The sequence below is a fragment of the Dendrobates tinctorius genome, unplaced genomic scaffold (assembly GCF_039654945.1).
Source record: "Dendrobates tinctorius isolate UK_male_01 unplaced genomic scaffold, ASM3965494v1 ptg000046l, whole genome shotgun sequence".
Lineage (NCBI taxonomy): Eukaryota > Metazoa > Chordata > Amphibia > Anura > Dendrobatidae > Dendrobates > Dendrobates tinctorius.
Genome location: NW_027361714.1, coordinates 78391003 through 78415416, shown reverse-complemented (window position 1 = coordinate 78415416; position 24414 = coordinate 78391003). Strand labels below are relative to the sequence as shown.

Genomic DNA, 24414 nt, shown 5'->3' with positions numbered 1-24414 from the left:
AGAAAAAGGGTTAATGTCACAATTGAGGGATGTTAGTATGGAACAGGTGACAAATGACATGGACCGAATTATTATGAAAGATAGACATGAGAATACTATTTCAGCTTTATATAAGGCTATGAGAGAGGTTTTGATTCCAATATGCCCAGAACAAATCTGGAGAGCATGGGCAAGACAATTAGAGGACGTCGAAGTGGGGGACAAGATATTGCAGGGGTGGATGACAATGAGGAAAGAGGTGATTAATGAAGGGTGGAGGGATACACAATTCCGGTTGATGCATAGAGCAATCTATGGTTTTAATATCCCAATCACACAACAGATAAGCAGAGTGATCCATTGTCCCAAATGTAAATGGCCAAAAACAGACCTGTTTCATGGCATCTGGCAATGCCCAGAGAGCCAGAAATTCTGGAAAAGATTGCAAACATTTATACAAAAATTGGGGAGTGTGGAAGTCGAAATGGACCCATTGCTGTGGATCTTCCATTATAGGAACAAGGGGCAAATAATAGCAGGAGGGGGTGACCAGAGGCCCAAATTACCAAAATTGTTTTATGGAGTGGCTATGATAGGCAAAAGGGCTTTATTGTCCAAATGGCTGGAAGGAAGTGTGCCGTCAGAGGAAGAGGTGTTGAGGCAGATTAAATCATTACTCAGAATCGAACAGCTGGAGGCGGAAAGGAATAAGGAGGGCCTGACGGGTAAATTTTTCAAAAAATGGAGGAATTTCATAGTGCAACAGTGCGGTGAAGAGGAAATAAGGAAAATAGTAACTCCCTTTAAGTATACAGAATGGTATATATTGGAAGAGATCCATGGCAATTTGGGGAAATTGAAGGTGATTAATGAAGGTGAGATGTAAGGTCTGGGTGGGGAAGGGGGATAAAACATGTGATGCTATATCACAGAGGTGGTGCTTATAATCTGTGTTTTCCAAGTGGTCTAGGCATAAAGTGTGTGCGAAGTTGCGAGGGGGGTTACCGAAAATGTACGATGACTAGGGTTTGCTTAAGGGAGGGTTGGATGCGAGGAGGATAGGCTATGTTATTGCCTGTTTATTGGAAATACGTTTTAATATATGAAACGGTGCATTGTTAATGAAAATTTGAAATAAAGTTTGTGTTTAAAAAAAAATTAGATGACTGAAATATAAAAGGTCAAAAACAATATTTGCAACCCTGAGGCCGGTCCATTTGCTGTCACCCTTTATAGATAAAATCAGGTGTTATCAGTAGAAAATACTATTATCTACAGTAATCTGTGGTACCCTGCTCACTGGAATGATGTTACCTCTTCTTCTAGCTCTTCTTCCTCTTCTTCCTCTCCCTCCTCTTCTCCTTCCTGAGGTTTCTTTTTCTCTTTTAGAGCAGGATCCCATTCTTCACGCTTGTACACTCTGCCTGTCTTTGGATCTTGCTTAAGTCCGCTTAGTCTTTTACTCAAATCTTTATCTGGACACTATAATTGAACAAAAAGAAAACCTAAATATTGAATATTTTGTACTGAAATATGATACAGTGCACCTTGACATTGGGGTAGGGTGTTAAAAAAAAAGTCCCCCGAAAAAAATACAGTGCAAAGTGGATAGGTGCTTGTTTTTTTCTCCTTTTTTAATGTGAAAACAAAGGAAATGTTTAATAAAAATACCGTATCCTTCTTGTTTCTAGAGGCCTCAGAGCTGAATTTCTAGTTAGCTGTGCATGTTTAAGGAAGATCTGTCACTAGATTTCACAATACAAACTGCATACACTACTATATAGATGCCTTCAAATTGATGAGGCAGGTATACTTACTTTGGAAATCCTTGTCAGACTGGCTTAATAACTCTTTTTTTAACATTAGTTTCCCTGACTAATATTAAAAAAACTCATTTTTTACTTTAGGATTACACAATCTGGCTTTGATTTTCAAAGTAAGTACACCAGCCTCCACAAGTCTATAAGATGTTTAAAGGGAACTTGTTTACATGGATGTATCACTTACAAGGCTGTGTGTTTTAGTTTAAATACAATCCATATTTTATCTGCAGAAGAGTGCAATCCAGACTGTGTGCGATCCAGACCATGAGGGCTGTCTCACATGCTTTTTTGAAACCTGTCCCTCCCCATTGGGAGTTGGGAATGCATACAGTGCCTTGCGAAAGTATTCGGCCCCCTGGAACTTTTCAAACTTTTACCACATATCATGCTTCAAACATAAAGATACCAAATGTAAATTTTTGGTGAAAAATCAGCAACAAGTGGCACACAATTGTGAAGTTGAACGAAATTTATTGGTTATTTTAAATTTTTGTGGAAATTCAAAAACTGAAAAGTGGAGCATGCAATATTATTCGGCCCCTTTAACCTAATTCTTTGATGCGCCACCTTTTGCTGCGATTACAGCTGCAAGTCGTTTGGGGTATGTCTCTATCAGTTTTGTACATCGAGAGACTGAAATTTTTGCCCATGCTTCCTTGGCAAACAGCTCGAGCTCAGTGATGTTTGGTGGAGATCGTTTGTGAACAGCAGTTTTCAGCTTTTTCCACAGATTCTCGATTGGATTCGGGTCTGGACTTTGACTTTGCCATTCTAACACCTGGATATGTTTATTTGTGAACCATTCCATTGTAGATTTTGCTTTATGTTTGGGATCATTGTCTTGTTGGAAGACAAATCTCTGTCCCAGTCTCAGGTCTTTTGTAGACTCCAAAAGGTTTTCTTCAAGAATGGTCCTGTATTTGGCTCCATCCATCTTCCCATCAATTTTAGCCATCTTCCATGTCCCTGCTGAAGAAAAGCAGGCCCAAACCCTGATGCTGCCACCACCATGTCTGACAGTGGGGATGATGTGTTCAGGGTGATGAGCTGTGTTGCCTTTACGTCAAACATATCGTTTGGCATTGTTGCCATATGTGGGGGTAAACCACTGTTTGGGCGCATGGCAGAGCTCGGAAGGAAAGGAGCGCCATTTGACTTTTTCAACGCAAAATTAGCTGGAATTGAGATCGGACGCCATGTAGCATTTGGAGAGCCCCTGATGTACCTAAACAGTGGAATCCCCCCCACAAGTGACCCCATTTTGAAAACTAGACCCCCCAAGGAACTTATCTAGATGTGTGGTGAGAACTTTGAACCCCCAAGTGCTTCACAGAAGTTTATAACGTAGAGCCATAAAAATAAAAAATCATATTTTTTCCACAAAAATGATATTTTTGCCCCCAATTTTTTATTTTCCAAAGGGTAACAGAAGAAATTGGACCCCAAGAGCTATTGTATAATTTGTCCTGAGTACACTGATACCCCATATGTGGGGGCTAAACCAATGTTTGGCGCATGACAGAGCTCGGAAGAGAAGGAGCACCGTTTGACTTTTTCAACTCAGCCGTCCATCTCAAAGGATCCCAGAACACCGTGACAGACTATTTGAGCAGGCGGAAGATCTGGCCTACGGAGTGGGAGCTGAACGTAGAAATATTCCACAGCCTATGCCAGCGCTGGCGAAGACAGCACATAGATCTCTTCGCAACCAGGAAAAATACCAAGACGGACAGGTTCTTCTCTCTGAATCCATAGGACAAGCCAGAGGGTGTGGATGCTCTAAGCCAGCAGTGGGGGCGATCTCTTACATATTTCCACCGATAACTCTCATCCCAGCCATCCTCAGAAAGATACAGGCGGACCAGGCAAGAGTTCTACTGATAGCACCTTATTGGCCGAAAAGGAGCTGGTTTCCGCTTCTGGGGATTATGGCAGAGGATCAACCAGTTCTGCTTCCACAAAGATTCTGTCTGGATTGTGGCAGGTCCGACTCAGCGGAAGGAAAACCAGACATCCCAAAAATCTTAGATTTCCTTCAGGCAGGCTTTAATAAAGGGCTTAGGCCTAGCACGCTGAAAGTCCAAATCTCGGCATTAAGCTCCTTTCTCAATTACCCCCTGGCTTCCCCACCTGGGTAATAAGATTTCTCAGGGCAACTCAGCGGTTGCATCCCACAATCAGGAGGTCAGTCCCCCCATGGGATCTTAGCCTTGTCCTCTGATCCCTTTGCTCAGATCCCTTTGCTCAGGGCCAAGAGATGCTCATCTCACATCGAACTATGAAAGTAGCATTCCTAGTGGCTATCACTACAGCTAAGCGTATAAGTGAAATACAGGCTCTATCCATCCGAGATCCATATCTCCGAATCTGGGAGGATCGAATAGTCATGAAACTAGATCCCACCTTTTTGCCCAAAATTGCGTCAGTACAGAACTTAAACCAGAAGATAGTCTTGCCCTCATTTTACGAGAACCCATCAAATGATAAAGAACGGGCTCTGCACAAATTAGACGTGTGACAGGCAGTTATTGATTACATCAAGACCAAGCACAGTTGGAGGCAGGACCATAACCTATTTATCCTATTTGGGGGAAAAAATAGAGGGAAAAAGGCCTCAAATCCTCCATCGCAAGATGGGTAACATCAGTAATCAATTTGGCCTATGTCTCTAAGGGTGTTAACCCTCCAGAAGGGTTAAAAGCCCACTCAACATGAGCATTATCAACTTCCTGGGCAGAAAGGGCAGGGGCTTCGGTAAATCAAATCTGTAAGGCCGCAAACTGGTCCAGGTTGGACACATTCTGTAACCTTACAAATTGGATGTATTGTCTAACCAGCAGACTGCTTTTGGGAGAATGGTTCTCCAGGCAGTCATCCCACCCTAAGGGGATACTTTGGTATTCTCCCTGGTGCTATCAGGAGGGACGTCCTGGAAAATAGGCATTAGACCTACCGGTAATTATGTTTCCAGGAGTCCATCCTGACAGCACGGATAGTTCCCTTCCCGATTTAATTAATGTCATATGTCGTAATATGATACTGTAAATAAAAGTGTTAAGTTGCATCATCCACAGTGTGGTACTTGGAAAAACACTGAGGGAATATGGGTGGGGAATGTTTTTAACCTCTTGAGTGCTCTTCCTGTCCCTGCAAGGAGGCGAAGGACGTCCTCCTTGGTGCTGTCAGGATGGACTCCTGGAAACATAATTACCGGTAGGTCTAATGCCTATTTTTATGTTTGGCAGCTGTCACACGCTAAAAGACACTTTTTATTGCAAAAAATAATTGTTCAATTTTGGTTTCATCTGACCAGAGCACCTTCTTCCACATGTTTGGTGTGTCTCCCAGGTGGCTTGTTGCAAACTTTAAACAACACTTTTTATGGATATCTTTGAGAAATGGCTTTCTTCTTGCCACTCTTCCATAAAGGCCAGATTTGTGCAGTGTACGACTGATTGTTGTTCTATGGACAGACTGTCCCACCTCAGCTGTAGATCTCTGCAGTTCATCCAGAGTGATCATGGGCCTCTTGGCTGCATCTCTGATCAGTCTTCTCCTTGTTTGAGATGAAAGTTTAGAGGGACGGCCGGGTCTGGGTAGATTTGCAGTGGTATGATACTCCTTCCATTTCAATATGATCGCTTGCACAGTGCTCCTTGGGAAGTTAAAAGTTTTGGAAATAATTCTGTATCCAAATCCGGCTTTAAACTTCTCCACAACAGTATCACGGACCTGCCTGTTGTGTTCCTTGGTCTTCATGATGCTCTCTGTGCTTCAAACAGAACCCTGAGACTATCACAGAGCAGGTGCATTTATACGGAGACTTGATTACACACAGTTGGATTATATTTATCATCATTAGTCAGTCAGGACAACATTGTATCTCATTCAGAAATCCACAATGAGCTTCTGGAGTGAGTTTGCTGCACTGAAAATAAAGGGGCCGAATAATATTGCACTCCCCAATTTTCAGTTTTGCATTTCCAAAAAAAATTTAAAATAACCAATAAATTTCGTTCAACTTCACAATTGTGTCCCACTTGTTGACTCTTCACCAAAAATGTACATTTCGTATCTTTATGTTTGAAGCATGATATGTGGGAAAAGGTTGAAAAGTTCCAGGGGGCCGAATACTTTCACATGGCACTGTATGTACCGTGTTAAAGGGCTAGATGTTTGATGTGACAGGGTACAGGAATATTACTGCTGTTATTGAGTGTCACAGAATAGCAATGTATGCATTTTATATAATCCAGTGATTGGATATTTGGTGCTCATTTTTCTAAAGTAATGGCCTTGGATATGCGAGGCTTTGTTGATTTGCTTGAATATTGTTTTGTTGCTTTCACAATAGGTTTAGTTTAATCACATCTGCATATTGGGGTATTACATTAAGGGCATATAAGGGCCATTGAGAGCAAACTAACGGTGAGCAGGGCCGCCATGTAACAATCGTAGGGTACTGTAACACACATGGCAGTCAAACCACTGTGCCGTGGTATGAGGGGCATGACTAGGCGAACACCTGACTCTTCGCTAGAGCCCCTGATGGCATGGTTAGATTAGACTTAGCTCCAGATGGATGCCAAGAGCTACTACATGATAGAACTCGATCCATTTATACAAACCACAATCATCACAAAAAAACACTCTGGTCAATGAAAAGCAAATCAACATTACAGAACTGCATGTAATTATTCTCCAGTCTTTTACCTTAATATTGATGATGACATCAGGTTTGAATTTAAAATTCTTTATTAATTCAATCTGTTCTGGAATCTTTACGATTTCTTCAGAGAGAGATGGTAGTCCGCAAAGCACGTAGCCTGAAATGTGGATAAAAATTGGAGCGATTCTAAACTAATTAATTAGAAGGTAAATGATTAAATCTCTTTAAAAATAATAATGTGGATACTCCACATCTGAATTGAAACAGCATTAAAATGGCTTTCTCGTCCACATGAATTACTGTCTCACTAATACAGTGCTGATAACCATACAGATTACTAAGAGGTCAGGACAATGATAAATCACTGGACCCCCATTTTTCGCTGCAAAGTTCTATCCTATCCAAGCGTGTAAGTGCAGCAATATTCTGTATTTGTGCAAATTCTGCTATAAGGACCAGGGGAGCGGGGTGGAGAAGTCATCCTAGACGCATGGTCCCCAGAAATATATCAGCCATTAACTGCCAGGAAATATGCAGGCTTGGTGTACGAGCCCGCATCAAAGTCAAGGACACGACATATGACGCAAATGTACATCATATGTTTTGAAGAGGGTTAAAGAAATGCTGTGAAAAGGATCAACCCTCCTAAGCCGTATATATGGACATGAAGGTCTTAGGAAGCTGAATATAATGATACCTTGATATCTGCCATCCAATGTTTTATTCCAGAGAAGTCGATAGTGACGCTGAGTCACTACTCATGGGTAAGCTGTGAGACAGTAGTCAGGAGGTCCGAGTGCAGATACCAGGGGGGCTCAAAGTACAGACAGGTAAGTCAAAGGCGTGGTCAGGAGACAGTCCGGGGTCAAATGCCAGGAGGGTATGTCAAAACCAGGGAGCACAACAAAAGGATAGTCAGAGGACAAATCCAGGGTCAGATACTTAAAGTCAGAAAGCGTCAAAAGCAGAACGGGGAAACCACAAGAGAAGTCATGACAAATCTAAACTCAGGCAAGAGGGTCATATGAAAGAGACATAGATCAAACACATCCAGTTTAGGCAAAGCTACAACTTACACTGAATAGTGACAGCAAGCCACCTAAACACCTTGCAAATGATTAAAGATGCGAGGCACCTGAGGAAACGCCCACAGACTAAACCAGATTGACAGCCCTGCTGCTCTATTAAAATGCTGACAACCCAGCACGTCCCCGGATCAGACTGTATGACTGGACTATCATTCACACTACCAACAGACCAGAACACTCCAGATTCCATAGGGTGGCTGAGCTGTCACTCACAGTGTTCCTAGGCCACAGTCAGTTATGAAACTGTGACATCAATGTTTTTCTTATATGTAAATGACCTGTTCAGGGCTATGAGCCAGACACTGATGTGTATGGAAATCTGCCTCCAGAGCTTATTTTACATGAAGTATGATGTCTAATGGCCACTTTCTGCTCTCCTGATCTCACTGCAGAGCTGTGTGTGACTATAACTGACAAATCTGCAGGTTCCTCTCAGTGCTTCAGCCTCCATCTCATTGGCAGATAGGGCTGCAATATTGTTACAAGGCAGAAAAGCTGTTAAGCCCCCTTCACACATAGCGAGATCGCTAGCGATATCGCTAAAGCGTCACCGATTTTGTGACGCAACAGCGATATCGCTAGCGATCTCGCTACATGTGACACGTACCTGCGACCCAGCCCCCCGCTGGATATCGCTGATCGCGCGAGATCGTCCTGGTCCATTTCTCATCACCGGCTTCCTGCTGGCGCCGACAAGCGATGCATGGATGCGGGCGGAAGAGCTGTGTGTGACAGGTAAGTAACCACCGCTGCTGCATCGCTGGTGAGATCTGCCTGTTTGGCAGCTCACTAGGGACCACTTAGCGATGCACCAGCGATCCTGACCGGGTCGTATCATTGTCGGGATCGCTGGTGCATCGCTAAATGTAACGGGACCTTTAGAGCTGCAGCTGCTAACATGTTTGTTATGAGACAAAGTTCAGTTCTCCTGTTCTGTGTTACGGTATTTACTTTTCACACTTGTAACGCCTCTTTTTCTTTAAAATAAACTGTGGAAGCATAATGTCATGGAGATCAGTGTCTCGCCCATAGTTCTGAAAATCTCATTTACATATAAGAAATACTTGGAATAGGACACCTGATCACAGATATAAAGGTATCAATTTAATTAGCTTCCTACGATCTACATGCCACTCTATCTGACTTAGGAGGGTTGACCTTACTAACATATTCTCTTAAAGGAAGTTGCCTTGAACTACAAAATAAAGACATTTTTCTTTGCATGCTAGGTACATACATTTTTGAAATTTACTTTCCAAATTGGTTTGGTATTAAAGAGCTTATAGAAAGAGATCGATGAACATTTGAGTGCTGAAAAGCCATGTACTCTGATCAGCTACTATGGAAAACCACTGGCAAATGAATTGAATAACATTGATCACCTCATTATAATGCTTCCTATCAAGGGGTGGGATATATTAGGTACCAAGTGGGCTGTCAATTTCTCTAAGTTCAAAGCAAGAAAAAAAAGCAAGCATAACGATTTGCATTTTTGACAAAGGAAAAATTGTTAAGGCAAAACAACTGGGTCAAAGCATCTCCAAAATGGCCCTATGGGGTGTTACCAGTATGCAGTGGTTCCTACCCAGAGTAGTCCTACCTGGTATCTACCAAAGGTGAACCAGTGACATGGTCATGGACACTAAAAGATGATGATTGTAGAAAGCCATCTGGTTTGATCCCAGCTACTGTAGCACAAAGGGTTGAAAAAAGTGATGCTGGCTATTATGGGAAGGTGTCAGAACTAGGGATGAGGGGAGCCGCGGAAGTTCGGGTTCGTCCGAACTTTAGTCCAAAGTTTGATTCGGGTACCAGAACTTGAACCTGAACCCAAACCACATAGAAATCAATGGGAACCCGAACTTTAAAGCTGGAACATGGTCTCTCTCTCTCCTTTCTGAACTCTTAAATTGTAAAACGGATTTTCAGGAGAAGTCCATGTTCGGAGTTCAGCACTGGAAACTATTTCGGGTTTGCTCACCTCTAATCAGAATACATGTTGCCCCCAGTTTGCTGCTTTTAGTGCTGTGTAGCTGCACACCTCTTGGATCGTTTTTTAAGCTTTGCTGACAGCCATTACCCTCACTTTTTCGGTAAAAAAGTGCATTTTTACAATTAATCCAAATTTTATTGAAATAACATTGGAGCACAAATAGAACTAAATGCTGCCATACAGCTAGTACGTATTACTGCTTGTGTGTGGTATTAGCCATTTTAAGCAGAGGAAAGAACAATAAAGCATGCAAAAACTGCCTGAAAAGTCTAATCCTTAGTGCACCACATTACCTCGGTGCGCAACTTCTGCAGAATTGATCTTGTCCTCTATAAGCTGTAGTATCAGCTCGTCCGGCACACTCTGACCCTTGTAAAGGAGTTCTTGAATCTACAGAGAAAAAGCAAGAGCAAAAGCTGCTAGAAGGAATGGCACACAACTATTAAGCATCTTTTGCTTGCATTTAAATTACTCAGTAAATCAGTCTGTGAGCCCTGATGAACCCGCATATGCCTGTCAGGCTAGAGATCCAGATAAATCGGATGCTTTCCTATTCTAGAGAAAAAAATACATTAGAAATAAAACTCAAGTGAGTCTAATAATTTATTATTTTATGTTGCAGAAACATGGTAAAGAGTATCTGTCACCAGATATTTGCTACTCCATTTGAAATCGGCATGATATAGGAGCAGAGACACTGATTCTAACGATGTTTCACTTATTGGGCTGCTTGCTGAAGTTTTCATAAAATCACTGTTTTACCTGGAGCAAATGTACCATTTCTCTGTATAACCTCACCCACACCACTGCTCTGCACCGTGTACACAGAAATCTGGCGGTCAGTGATGGGGTGGGGTTAGTCATGAATATGGAGGACTACATGGCCACAGGTTTACTAGTCCTTTGGTGATAATCTCCTGCTGATAAAACACTGATTAAAGAAAACTACAACAAGCAGCACAGTAGAGACAGAGTCTATGTGTCATGGTCCAGTCCGGAGTTTATCTTCTGCTGTCTTCACTCCGGACTGGTCATGCGGGGGTTAATCTCCTCAGCCTCGTTCTGGAGCTAGCTGGGCTATTTCAATCCCTCACAGCCTGCTGACCAGTGTTAGTGATAGCGCAAGCTTGCAGTTTAGAGCCGCTGACCCTGGTACCCTGGTGATCCTCCTGCCTTTGACTGATATTCACGTGTATGACCCGGACTGATTTCTGACCCCGTCTCTTGGTATTTGTTTCTGCTGTTACGTTCCCTCTCTGGCATCTGACTCCCTGGCTTGTACCCCGACCACGTATTTCGTCTCACGTTTTGGACCCCGTGCTCATGTTCTGGCTTTCTGACTCTCGGCCTTGGTATTTTGACTACGTGTATTGCTGCTCCTTCTGGTACGTCTGCTCCTGTTAGTTTCTGACTCGGTTCGTCTGACTATTCTCTCTCGTTACCTGTGGCACCTGTGCTGTTGCTCAGGGTTGCTGCTCTTAGTGTATAACCTCTCTTCCCTCACCAGCTCCCCCTGGTGGAGGTTTCACTACATTATCACTAAACCCCACATTTAAACGGGATTTTGCATTTTTTTTTTCTCTGGCCATGGATCTGCTGCATAACTTGGCAGATCAAGTGTCCAGTTTGACACAGATGGCGCAGGACTTTTCTGTGAATCATCAGACCCTTGTCATGTCTCAGACCCACTTACAGAAAGAACTGACTGAGACTATTAAGACCATGCAGGGAAACACCTCTCATATTGTTTGTCCACCAGGTGACTCTGTAGATGTTATTTTGCACTCTCCTGAACCCTCAGTTAAACTTCCTGACACATTTTCTGGCGAAAAAGATAAATTTCATATATTCAAGGAGAGTTGTAAATTATGGTTTTCTCTTAGACCCCGATCGTCTGGGGATGAGACTCAGCGGGTGGGAATTGTTATCTCCTTACTTAGGGAGGGTCCACAATCCTGGGCTTTTTCATTGCCCCCTATTGCCCCTGAACGGATGTCGGTAGATAGGTTCTTTGAGGCCCTAGGACTTATCTATGACGAACCGGACCGTGTTAGGGTGGCAGAGGACACTATTTTGGGTCTGGGGCAAGGGAAGCACTCAGCCGAATGGTACAGCTCCGAATTCCGTCGATGGTCCACTGAGGTGTCTTGGGACGACTCTGCACTGAGATGTCTGTTCAGGAAGGGACTGTCGGATTGCTTAAAGGACGCTCTAGCTCTCCATCCACCTCCCAGTTCATTGGAGGAGGCTATGACTCAGGCTATCCGTATGGATCGGAGACTGCGGGAGAGAGGTGTTACTCAGCGAGGGGTTCCATTTTTCCCTGCTAACCCTGATGCTTTGCTTCCATCTGAACCTATGGAGGTGGGAGCCACCAACCCCCAGGAGAAAGAGGAGACGGCGACGTGATGGAAAGTTGTGTTTTTACTGCGGAGATCCCGGACATTGGAAAAAAGACTGCCCCTCCTGTCCTCCGACTAACAAGCGGCTGAGTCTGGGTGATAATCGTGGAGGTCACCCAGACTCTCAGGTACCTTTTTCTTCCTTTTCAAGAGTACTGCTAAAGGTGGAACTTGGTGTTGAGAACGGCTTTTTCCATACTTCGGCTTTTGTAGACTGTGGGTCATCTCTGAACCTGATTGACTCTAAGCTGGTGACTCGCTGTAGATTAGGGACAGTTAGGTTGGAGACTCCCTTAAAAATTGTGGCTATTGATTCTACACCTCTCACTAAGGATGGTCTCCATTTCAGTTCTAAAGAATTTACCCTCAGGGTGGGGGCCCTACACCAGGAGCGCATGTCATGCTTTGTTTTGGATAACCTCCCTGCTGGCCTGGTGTTAGGGTTTCCCTGGTTGCAACGGCATAACCCAGTTATTGACTGGGGGTCCCGGGATATTGTTAAATGGGGACCTGGGTGTTCTGAAAATTGTCTTGCTACTGTGTCTATGTCATCCGCCAACCTGGAGGGTATTCCGGAGTACCTAAAGGGTTTTAAGGATGTGTTCTCCGAAAAGGAGGCTGAGGTTCTACCACCACACCGCCCATTCGATTGTGCCGTGGATCTTGTTCCCGGTGCCAAATTGCCCAAAGCCCGGCTGTACAATCTCTCCGGCCCTGAGTGGGCTGCTATGAAGGAGTATATCTCTGAGAGCCTCCGTAAAGGGCATATACGGCCATCTGTCTCTCCCGTGGCAGCGGGGTTCTTTTTTGTAAAAAAAAAAAAGGATGGTGGTTTACGCCCATGCCTCGATTTTCGAGAACTGAATAAAATAACCATAAGAAACGCCTACCCTCTCCCACTGATACATGATTTGTACAATCAATTGTCGGGGGCCAGGTGGTTCTCTAAGTTGGACCTTAGGGGAGCATACAATCTCATCCGTATGCGGGAGGGGGATGAATGGAAAACTGCGTTTCTCACCTCTGAGGGTCTGTTTGAAAATTTGGTTATGCCCTTCGGTTTGACTACCGCACCAGCGGTATTCCAGAATTTCATTAACCATGTTTTTTCTGATTTTATTGGACGTTTTGTAGTAGTTTATCTTGACGATATACTTATATATTCTTCTGATAGACAAAGTCATATGGGTCATCTTCATGCGGTTCTCCAGAGGCTCAGGGAGAACTCACTCTTTGCCAAATTGGAGAAGTGTTCATTTTTTTACTCAAGAAGTGTCCTTTCTAGGGGTCATCCTGTCTGCTGAGGGGTTTCGTATGGACCCTAGGAAGGTACAGGCCATTGTGGATTGGGTGCAACCCAGAGATCTCAAGGGTCTTCAGCGATTTCTGGGTTTCGCAAATTATTACAGAAAATTCATCAAGGGGTTCTCTCAAGTGGTCAAACCCCTCACTGATCTCACCCAAAAGGGAGCGGATCTTAAAAACTGGTCAGCTCCAGCTGTGGCGGCGTTTTCTTTGTTAAAAGAACGTTTCATGACTGCTCCGGTACTGGTGCAACCTGACTTGTCTAAACCATTCATCGTAGAAGTGGATGCCTCTGAGGTGGGAGTGGGGGCTGTGTTGTCCCAGGGGCCCACCACATTAACTAACTTAAGACCCTGTGCCTTCTTTTCTAAAAAATTTTCCTCTGCTGAAAGGAATTATGATGTGGGTAACCGAGAGTTGTTGGCCATTAAATTGGCTTTTGAAGAATGGAGGCATTTTTTGGAGGCGGCTGTCCATCGTATCACTGTCATTACAGATCACAAGAATCTGTCTTACATCGAATCCGCCAAACGTCTGACTCCGAGACAGGCAAGGTGGTCACTTTTTTTTTCCCCGATTTCAGTTTTCCATCACTTTCAGACCAGGTTCCAAGAATGTGAAGGCGGATGCCTTGTCTCGCAGCCTAGATCTGGTATCGCCTCCGGAGCCTCCTTCCTCCATTCTTCAGCGCGGGGTGGTGGTGGCCTTGGTGTCCCAGAGATTGGAGCAGGAGATTCGTGAGGCCCAATCTCTTGCTCCCCCATCCATACCTGAAAATAAGCTCTTTGTGCCTGTCCAGTATCGGTTAAGGGTGCTTCGGGAGTTCCACGACTCGGCTCTGAGTGAGCATCCAGGAATCTCGGCCACTCGTAAAGCCATCACTAGGCTGTTCTGGTGGCCCTCGTTGACTTCTGACGTCACTGGTTTTGTGTCCTCCTGTGAAACTTGTGCCCGCGCTAAAGCCTCCCACAACCGGCCGGCCGGGGAATTGGTGCCACTGCCAATTCCGGATAGACCGTGGACTCACCTGTCCATGGATTTTATCACTGATCTCCCACCCTCTAATGGCAAAACCGTGATCTAGGTAGTTGTGGATAGGTTCAGTAAACAAGCACATTTTGTACCCTTAACGGGCCTTCCTAATGCTGAGACTCTATCTAAGCTATTCATTGAGCATGTGATTCGGTTGCATGGTGTGCCTGTCAGTGTGGTGTCTGATAGAGGGGTGCAATTCGTGTCAAAATTCTGGAGAGCTTTTTGTAAAAGGCTGGGCATCAGTCTGACCTTTTCATCGGCCTACCATCCCGAGACCAATGGTCAGACTGAAAGGACCAATCAGTCTTTAGAGCAGATCCTGCGGTGTCTTGTCACATCCAGACAGGATGATTGGTGCTCTATGATACCTATGGCGGAATTCGCCTTCAATAATCGTGTCAATCAGTCTACTGGTACTTCTCCTTTCTTCTGCAACTATGGGTTTCACCCTCATTTTGGTGAATTCTCCAGACTAGATTCGGAGTGTCCAGGGGCTGATTCAGCCTTTTTGCGGTTGGAAGAGGTTTGGAGGGAAGTTCAGAGAAACATTGGGGAGGCTCAGGGCAAATATAAGTTTTTTTGCAGATAAACGACGCTCGGTGGGGCCGACTTATCAGGTGGGGGATAAGGTATGGTTATCCACCAAAAACATAAGGCTGAGAATTCCCTCTGCTAAGTTGGGTCCCAAGTTTATTGGTCCGTATGAGATTTTAGGGGTGATTAATTCTGTGGTCTTTCGCCTGCGGTTGCCTCCGTCATTACGGATTCCTAATGTGTTCCATAAAGCGCTTCTGAAGCCATCAGTGCCTTCCTCTGACGAGTCTCCCTCGCACCCGCCGCCTGTTATGGTAGATGGGCAGACCGAGTACGAGGTGGAACAGGTGGTGGATTCTCGTATGCTCCGTCGTTCACTTCAGTACTTGGTCCATTGGAAAGGATATGGTCCTGAGGATCGGTCATGGGTGCCGGCGCGTTCGGTCCATGCGGATCGGTTGGTCCGGGCCTTTCACGCTCGTCATCCAGGGAAGCCTGGGGGTCCAGTGGCCCCCCCATTGAGAGGGGGGGTACTGTCATGGTCCAGTCCGGAGTTTATCTTCTGCTGTCTTCACTCCGGACTGGTCATGCGGGGGTTAATCTCCTCAGCCTCGTTCTGGAGCTAGCTGGGCTATTTCAATCCCTCACAGCCTGCTGACCAGTGTTAGTGATAGCTCAAGCTTGCAGTTTAGAGCCGCTGACCCTGGTACCCTGGTGATCCTCCTGCCTTTGACTGATATTCACGTGTATGACCCGGACTGATTTCTGACCCCGTCTCTTGGTATTCGTCTCTGCTGTTACGTTCCCTCTCTGGCATCTGACTCCCTGGCTTGTACCCCGACCACGTATTTCGTCTCACGTTTTGGACCCCGTGCTCATGTTCTGGCTTTCTGACTCTCGGCTTTGGTATTTTGACTACGTGTATTGCTGCTCCTTCTGGTACGTCTGCTCCTGTTAGTTTCTGACTCGGTTCGTCTGACTATTCTCTCTCGTTACCTGTGGCACCTGTGCTGTTGCTCAGGGTTGCTGCTCTTAGTGTATAACCTCTCTTCCCTCACCAGCTCCCCCTGGTGGAGGTTTCACTACACTATGTCTCTAAAGCATGCTGCTCTCAGATTAGGTGAAAAAAAATGGTGACAGTGTCCCTTAAAGTATTCTGTGACCTGCTCTTTGACCTGGCTATTTTTTAGAGAGATAGTGGACACACAGATTTATTAAAGGGTTTTGCACACCACAGTACTATCTTTTATTAATGGTCTCAGGGTGCTGTACAAAAAAAAAAAATCTATCCCTTCCTCCCTAATGGGTATGGATCAGTGGTAAGAGCAGGCTTATTTCCCACACGTACTGTCTGCACCGCATCATCTTTCGTCCTCCTCTGCCTGCCTCAGAACAAGAGACACCGCCGGCATCTCTTGACATGCTGCTACTACGCTGCTCTGGCAAACTCCTCTAAGGCTGGGCAGCTTTCTTTTCTCTCTGTCTCCTCCACAGACACTTCATTGTGCCCTGCCTGATAGTAGTGCGGTCCCATGACCTCAGAACCAGTGCCCACCGCCAGATGCCACACAACTTGTACTAGTACTAACATCAGCAGATCATGGACCGTCGACTCGGGCAGCCCTTGCTCCTCCAGTTCAGCCCTCCTGCTGAAGTTTGTTTATAGAGCTTCAATAAAGTGATGTATATATTAAGCTGCTGTGTATATTGCAATCCCCTAGACTCAAGCTGTAGTATATACATAGCACGGTGCACCACAAAGGTACATAGCTCCACTGGAACTATATAGAAATATATTATGATGAGCATAGTACTATGACATCACCCTACATATGATGTCATTTTCCTATACAGTTCCAGCTCTGTAACGGTGTGGTGCACTTCACTATGCATATACTGCTGCTGGAGTCTAAGGTATTGCTATATACAGCACAGCACCATTCTGTGCTGTTGAGCTGTGCGTTACTGGGTGGAATTCTCAGGATCTGTATTATTGTGTGTGTACTTCTTTTCCTATCCTGTATACAGGACGTAATTTTAAGTATCTCCACTTACTCTGGACATTTAGGGGAGTGCTCTTTATTAGAGGTGTGACGAATATCCGTAGCATTTTTAATCGTCTATGAATTTTCGCTTAGTTGGCCACCTTGGCAGGTGCGTAGCTTCAGAACACACGCCACAGAGACCAGAGCAGTGGTGGAACAGGGAGTGGTGAGCACTTTTCTTTTTTTCAATGAATACTTGTATGGGGCTGTCATTCTGTTTGCGGGATATGCTGCATGTAGGGAATATACTGAAGGGGCATTCAATTGTGTGAAGGGGGATGTGGGGCTATCATAAAGTTTTTGTGAGGCATCAACTGTATGTAGGGAGACTGTGGGGGTGATCATACTGTGTGGGGTGATGCTGTGGAGGACATTATACTGTGTAGGAACCATATATTATGTGGATACCATCATACTTTATTGTGGGACTGTGGGGGCAATCATATTATTTTGTGGGACTGTGGAGGCCATCATACTGTGTTTTGGGATTGTGGAAGCCATAGTACTCTATTTTGGTACTGAGGAGGCCATAATACTATATTTTGGGTCTTTGGGAGCATTCATACCGTGCAGTGGGCCTGTGGGGGCCATCATATTGTATGCTGGGACTGTGAGGGCCATCATATTGTATTGGAGTTGGGGTAACTGGGGACTTCATAATATGTGAGAGGGAACTGTGGGGACATCAATAAGTGGAGGACATTATGGGGGCATCATACTTTGTGTGTGGGGGTGGCTTTGGTGCAATTTATTCAATGATTTGTTATAGTCTGGTATAAAAAAAAAAGTGCATCTTAAGAAAATTTGTCACACAACAGAGACCAGGGACATTTATTTCTCCATACTTGTTTTGTGACTAATGCGAGCTATAAAACATTGCTCCTTCAGGCTGACTGAACATTAGCATATTACCATGTGTTTCTTTTTATGAAAAATTATACTCTTATGTTTTCCATATAAAATGAGACATAATAATGTATTATTTTATTCAACAAACAACACAGAACCAACCACATTGCCTTGCTTTGTTTCCCGCTTTATGTGCTCATTAATCAGTTCCTTGGCTGGAAAAGAACAAAGGTAAAAAAAATATTTATCAGAGGTAATATGTTAATTAAAGCTATATGCATGCTTGTCATATATGAATATACATCAGAAAGCAGTACCGAATTTTATAAAAATGTTTTACTGCTCTGCGAAGCAACAGCTAGACAACATAGTATATTTGGTTACATAAGACTATGCTCTATCCAGAATTCAGCATCTGAATTACTGCTTCACGTCTGTGTGCCATGCGATTCTCTATCACTGAACTTACATCACAGTAGGGTTCAATGGCGATCAAAAGATGCAATAACACTACGCAGTCATTAATAGCCACCAACAGGCAAAGGCAACATGTTTACCGGTGGATGGTCATTTAATAGCTTCTATACCCAGACAGACCACACTTCAGCTGAGCACACAACAATCTGTAATACGTCATGCACCGCACATAGGCTGCCTTTGTTCTTTGCAGCTGATACCCTGATTACACAAGACGAGAATGAGGATCTTTTCACCTGCTGAATGGCAACTTGTTTACACTGTATGAAAATCGTGAAATGAACATTCCTAGGAACTTTTGTTCCTTATAATTGTGTGTATAAATGTACCTTGAAGGGATATTCTCAAGCTATCAAACTGCTTAAATCAGTTAGAGAGCATGAAAATAAGCAAGTTTTCAATTGACTTGCATGTTCTATCTGATGTCATTCTCCTGCAATGAGAGCTTTTATCTTTGATATTGTAACATGGAACTCAACCACAAATGTCTGCTCAGATCCAGGCAAAGAATGTGCAGTAGTTACATTCCAATATAGGGGTTAGCTCATAACATACCAACTAGTTATCTCAAGCCCATTGATTTCTCTATAGCAGTTAGCTGCTCACATCCCTCCCAGCTCCTAACAAGCTGCTGTTACAGTATAAATCTTGCTAAATCACCAGCCCACAGCATTGGCTTCTCCTAGAACAGTACTCCTAAGTGCTTTTTCAAAATTCCTGTTATATTGTCCTCTATATGTACAGTGGCATCTAAAAGTTTGGGCACCCCGGGTCAAAATTACTGTTATTGTGAACAGTTAAGCAAGTTGAAGATGAGATGATCTCTAAAAGGGCTAAAGATGACACATTTACTTTGTACTTTAGGCAATACATTTTAAAGATTACAAAAAGGAAAATAGGCCAATACAAATGTTTGAGCACACTGCAGGGTTAGTACCCAGTATCACACCCTTTTGCAACTATCACCGCTTGTAAACACTTTTTGGTACCAGCCAAGAGTTTTTCAATTCTTTTTTAAGGGATTTTCATTCATTCTCTCATGGAAAATTCTTCCAGTTCTGTGAGATTCCTGATTCATCTTGCGTGCACTGCTATTTTAAGGTCTAGCCACAGATTTTCAATGATGTTCAAATCAGGGAACTGTGAGGATCATTGTAAAACCTTCAGCTTGCACCTGTTGAAGTAGTCTATTGTGGATTTTGAGGTGTGTTTAGGATCATTATCCATTTGTAGAAGCCATCCACTTTTCAGATTTTTTACAGATGGTGTCATGTTTGCATCAAAAATGTGTTGAAATTTCATTGACTCCATTCTTCCCTCTACCCGTGAAATGTTCCCTGTGCCATTGGCTGCAACACAACCGCAAAGCATGATTGATCCACCTCCATGCTTAATGGTTGGTGAGATGTTCTTTTCCTGAAATTCAGTGCCCTTTTTTCTCCACACATACCTTTGACCATTTTGGCCAGAGTTTTCTTTTTTACCTCATCAGTCCACTGGACTTGTTTCCAAAATGCACCAGGCTTGTTTTGATGTTCTTTTACATACTTCTGATGCTGAATTTTATGATGAGGATGCAGGAAAGGTTTTCTTCTAACGACTCTTCTATGAAAGCAATATTTGTTCATGTGTCTGTTAACAGTAGAACCATATGCCACAACTCTATAGTTTCCTAAATCTTTCTGAAGGCCTTTTTTAGTCAAGCAGGGGCTTTGATTATCCTCTCCAGCAATCCTACCAGTTGGTCTCACTGAAATTTTGTTTGTTCTTCCAGATGTTATCTTGACCTCCATTGTTCCTGTTAACTGTCAGTTCTTAATCACAACTTGAAGGGCAACTTGAAAACACTTTGCTATCTTCTTATAGCCTGCTCCTGTTGTTTTGGCCTCCACCATTTTCATAGTGCTAGGCAGCAGCTTAGAAGAACCCATGGATGCTATTTTTGGCACAAGGTTAGAGGAGGTTGAGTTTTTATAAAGCTGGGAGATTTCCATCACCTGAGCCTTTCCTAACTATGATAATGGAAAAGCCATCACCCTAACAGTCTAGTTAAGGTCTGATAGCTTTGTCAAAGTTATCTGAGCACACAATGCTCCAAGGTGTGACGTCCGTCCGCGGATCTGGGCTGCAGTAGGGACAGCACCCCGAGAAACCCCGAGAACCTTAACCCCTATACAGGGATCCCGGAATTGTAGCAAGGCCCAGGGGGTGGCTGTCTAGAAGCAGTGCGCCAGAGCTGGACGGTCGCCAATAGGGAAGAAGGCAGGGAACCAAAAACGTAGTCAGAAACCGGGTGAGCAGCGGAGGTACAGAAACAGCAGGCAGTGGCAGAGTCGAGAGTCCAGGCCAAGGTCACAAAACGGGAGGGCCGTAAAGGTACAAAAACGGCAGGTAGTAGCAGAGTCAAATATCCAGGCCAAGGTCACAAACCGGGAGAATAGCAGAGGTACAAAATCGTCAGGCAGTAGAGGGGTCAGAAATCTAGACTGGGGTCAGAGTCAAACAATAGCAAATCACACAGTAGCACATAGGGGAACCAAGAATATATCCAGTGGCTTGCAAGACCAGTCCCAAGGTATTTGAGGGATCAGGTCATCCCTCACAGGCTCCCGGACTGATGATGTCATCAGGACCGTCCCCAGGTCCAGGCCAGATGGCGATGCACCAACCCCTCCATGACCGACAGAGGAGCGGAGCCTACGTCCATCAGATGCCTGCGCATGAGCCCCTTCTCTGTCGCCGCCATCACCCGGGGGGCGAACCACGGCTCCTCCCAGTGGCCGAGGCAGGAACAGCAGGCCCCGAGTCTGACGGCGATGTGACAGTCCGGCGCCCCCTAGTGGCTGAGGCCGGAACTGCAGGCCCCGAGTCTGACGGTGACATGACAGTACCCCCCCTCTAAGAGGGGCCTCCGGAACCTCAAAACCCGGTTTGTCAGGATGAAGGAGATGAAATCTCCTAATTAATGCTTTAGCATGGATGTTCCCCGCGGGGACCCAGGACCTTTCCTCTGGGCTGTAGCCCTTCCAGTGTACAAGATACTGTACGGACCCTTTCACAAGGCGGGAGTCAAGGATACCCTGGATTTCATACTCCAAGGTCCCCCCGACCGAAACAGGAGGAGGGGACTGGACAGGGTGAATTGGGGAGCGATACAGCTTGAGGAGAGACTTGTGGAACACATTGGGCAACTTAAATGACTGAGGAAGTTTTAAACGGAAGGCTACCGGGTTAATCACTTCTATAATTTCGTATGGGCCAATAAATCTGGGACCCAGTTTGGCAGACGGCACTTTAAGCTTGATGTTTTTGGTAGAGAGCCAAACCTTGTCTCCAACTCCCAGGTGCGGCCCCTTAGATCGCCGTCTGTTCGCAGCCGAAGCCTGTCTAACCTGGGCCCCTTTCAAGTTCGAGATTACCTCAGACCAAATCGTTTTTAAGCGATGTATATTTTTCTCTACCCCAGGGAGCTCCGACATCCTGGCCGAGAATGAACCAAAGCGCGGATGCAGTCCATGGTTTTAGAAAAAGAGGGTAGTCTTAATGGAGTCCTGGTATCGATTATTTAGGGCAAACTCAGCTAATGGCAGATGTTCCACCCAATCGGACTGATGTTCTGACACATAACAGCGGAGGTATTGCTCCAGAGCCTGGTTGGTACGCTCGGTTTGACCATTGGTTTCGGGGTGGTAGGCAGAGGAGAAGGACAACTCAATACCAATGCGCTTGCAGAATGCCCTCCAAAATTTTGAGACGAACTGGGTACCTCTGTCGGACACAATATTCACCGGAGCACCGTGAAGACGTACAACATGCACAATGAACAGTTTACTCAAGGTTTCGGAGTTAGGTAACCCAGACAGGGGGACAAAATGACACAGTTTGCTGAACCTGTCCACCACCACCCAGATACACGTTTTCCCATCTGAGGGCGGCAGGTCTATAATGAAGTCCATGGAGATGTGGGTCCATGGACTCTCAGGGGTGGGCAAGGACTGGAGCCAGCCGGCAGGGCGATTATGGGGGGACTTGGCGCGGGCACAGACTTCACACGCTAAAACATAGTCTTTACAGTCCTTAACCACCGTCGGCCACCAAAAGTTCCTAGTTACCAGTCTGGTGGTATTATCAAGACCAGGATGGCCTGCCAGAACAGAGTCATGCGATTCTTTAAGAACTTGTAGGCGAAACGTAGCCGGGATGAACTATTTTTTGGGGGGCGTAGTGTCAGGAGCTTGTTCTGGGGACCTATGGATCTCCTCCAGAGGGTCCAAAGACACTGCCGACACAATGATCCCATTGGCCAATATTGGGACTGGCTCACAGTCCTCGGCTTGTGAGGGGCAAAAACTGCGAGAGAGGGCATCGGCCCTCACATTTTTAGTACCAGGGCGAAAGGTGATTAAAAAAATCAAACCTAGAGAAGAACAAGGCCCACCTTGCCTGTCTAGGATTTAGTCTTTTAGCTGACTCCAGGTAGGTCAGGTTCTTGTGATCAGTAATTAGTGATCTTATGTTTGGCGCCTTCGAGGAAGTGGCGCCATTCCGCGAAGGCCCATTTGATTGCCAATAATTCCCGATTACCTATATCATAGTTTTTCTCAGTGGCAGAGAATTTGCGGGAAAAAAAAGCACATGGGCGAAGCTGAGTGAGGGATGCAGTGCCTTGCGATAGCACTGCTCCCACTCCGACTTCAGAGGCATTTACTTCTACAATAAATGGGTGGTCCAGATCAGGCTGAACCAAAACCGGGTTGGCCACAAAGCACTCCTTTAGCGTAGAAAATGCCTGAATTGCCTCAGGGTTCCAACTGGCCACATCTGCCCCTTTCCGGGTCAAATCCGTGAGTGGTTTGGCAATTTCTGAGAAACCCCTGATGAACTTGCGGTAGTAATTAGCAAACCCTAAAAATCGCTGCAGCGCTTTTAGCGATTTGGGTTGCACCCAAGCTTTAATAGGTTGGATCTTGGCAGGATCCATGCGGAACCCTTTGCCTGAGACCATGTACCCTAAAAACTGTACCTCCTCAGCAAAAAAAACACATTTCTCCAGTTTAGCAAACAAGGAGTGTTCTCGCAGTCTCTGTAGCACAGAACAGATGTGTTGAGCGTGTGTCACAGGGTCAGCAGAGTGAATCAAAATGTCATCTACTTTAAATACACGACGACATACATCCCACAAATGTCTCTGAAAATATCATTAACAAAGTTCTGAAACACGGCAGGTGCGTTACTGAGTCAGAACGGCATTACAAGGTACTCAAAGTGGCCAAGAGGTGTATTAAACGCAGTTTTCCACTCATCACCATCTCTTATGCGGACCAGATTATATGCCCCCCGGAGGTCAAGTTTAGTAAACCAACGGGCTCCCATTAGCTGATTAAAAAGATCAGGGATGAGTGGAAGCGGATAATGGTACTTTATAGTGATTGCGTTTAATTCCCTGTAATCAATGCAGGGTCTGAGACCACCATCTTTCTTCTCTACAAAGAAGAACCCGGCTCCAACTGGTGAAATGGATGGTCTAATAAACCCTTTTTTTAAGCTGTCTGCTATATAGTCATTCATGGCCTGAAGCTCTGGACCGGAGAGATTAAATATTCTCCCTTTTGGGAGACGGGCATCCGGAATCAGGTCTATAGGGCAATCATACTCTGTGAGGGGGTAGCTTCTCAGTTTCTACAATAGAAAAGACATCCTCATAGTCTCTGAAAGCAAACGGTATGAGGGGGTTTTTAACCTTAACTTGGTTTACTGCTAATGATATGCAGTTATCCTGACACTGAGAACTCCAGCGTACAACATCACCCAGGTGCCAGTCGATGACAGGAATGTGCTGGCGTAACCACGGCATCCCCAAAATAACTGCAGAAGATAAATTATCCATCACAAAAAATGACATAAGCTCGGTATGTAATGCTCCCACAGACATAGCAATCTTGGCAGTAACAAATTTAACCCCCTCCTGAATAATAGATGTGCCATTAATAGCCGTGGTTTTAATAGGGGCATTAAGTCTTAGTAGCGGTACACCAAGATTCCTAGCAGCCAAAGAATCCATAAAATCTCCTTCAGATCCACAATCCACATAACCTTTTAAACACAGAGATTTCTGACCAAAAGAAAGAGAGATAGGTAATAAAACTTTAGCCGCATCTGCGGGCAGTACCTGAGCCCCTGGGCAACCATGGCCAGAGCTGCCCAGGGGCCGATGT

The 24414-nt window shown here is 44.9% G+C and overlaps 1 protein-coding gene across 4 annotated transcripts in view; it reads right to left on the bottom strand.

Annotated features, from left to right (window-relative positions):
• The window catches only part of AK9 (adenylate kinase 9), a 211726-nt gene that overhangs the window by 155181 nt on the left and 32131 nt on the right, over nt 1–24414 (bottom strand). For all 4 annotated transcript variants that reach the window (XM_073576031.1, XM_073576028.1, XM_073576030.1 and 1 more), the window contains exons 4-7: nt 17885–17937; nt 9846–9942; nt 6516–6628; nt 1294–1461 (exon numbers count right to left, since the gene is read on the bottom strand). In XM_073576031.1, coding sequence (XP_073432132.1) covers nt 1294–1461; nt 6516–6628; nt 9846–9942; nt 17885–17937 — 431 coding nt within the window. The remainder of the gene's footprint in view (nt 1–1293; nt 1462–6515; nt 6629–9845; nt 9943–17884; nt 17938–24414) is intronic.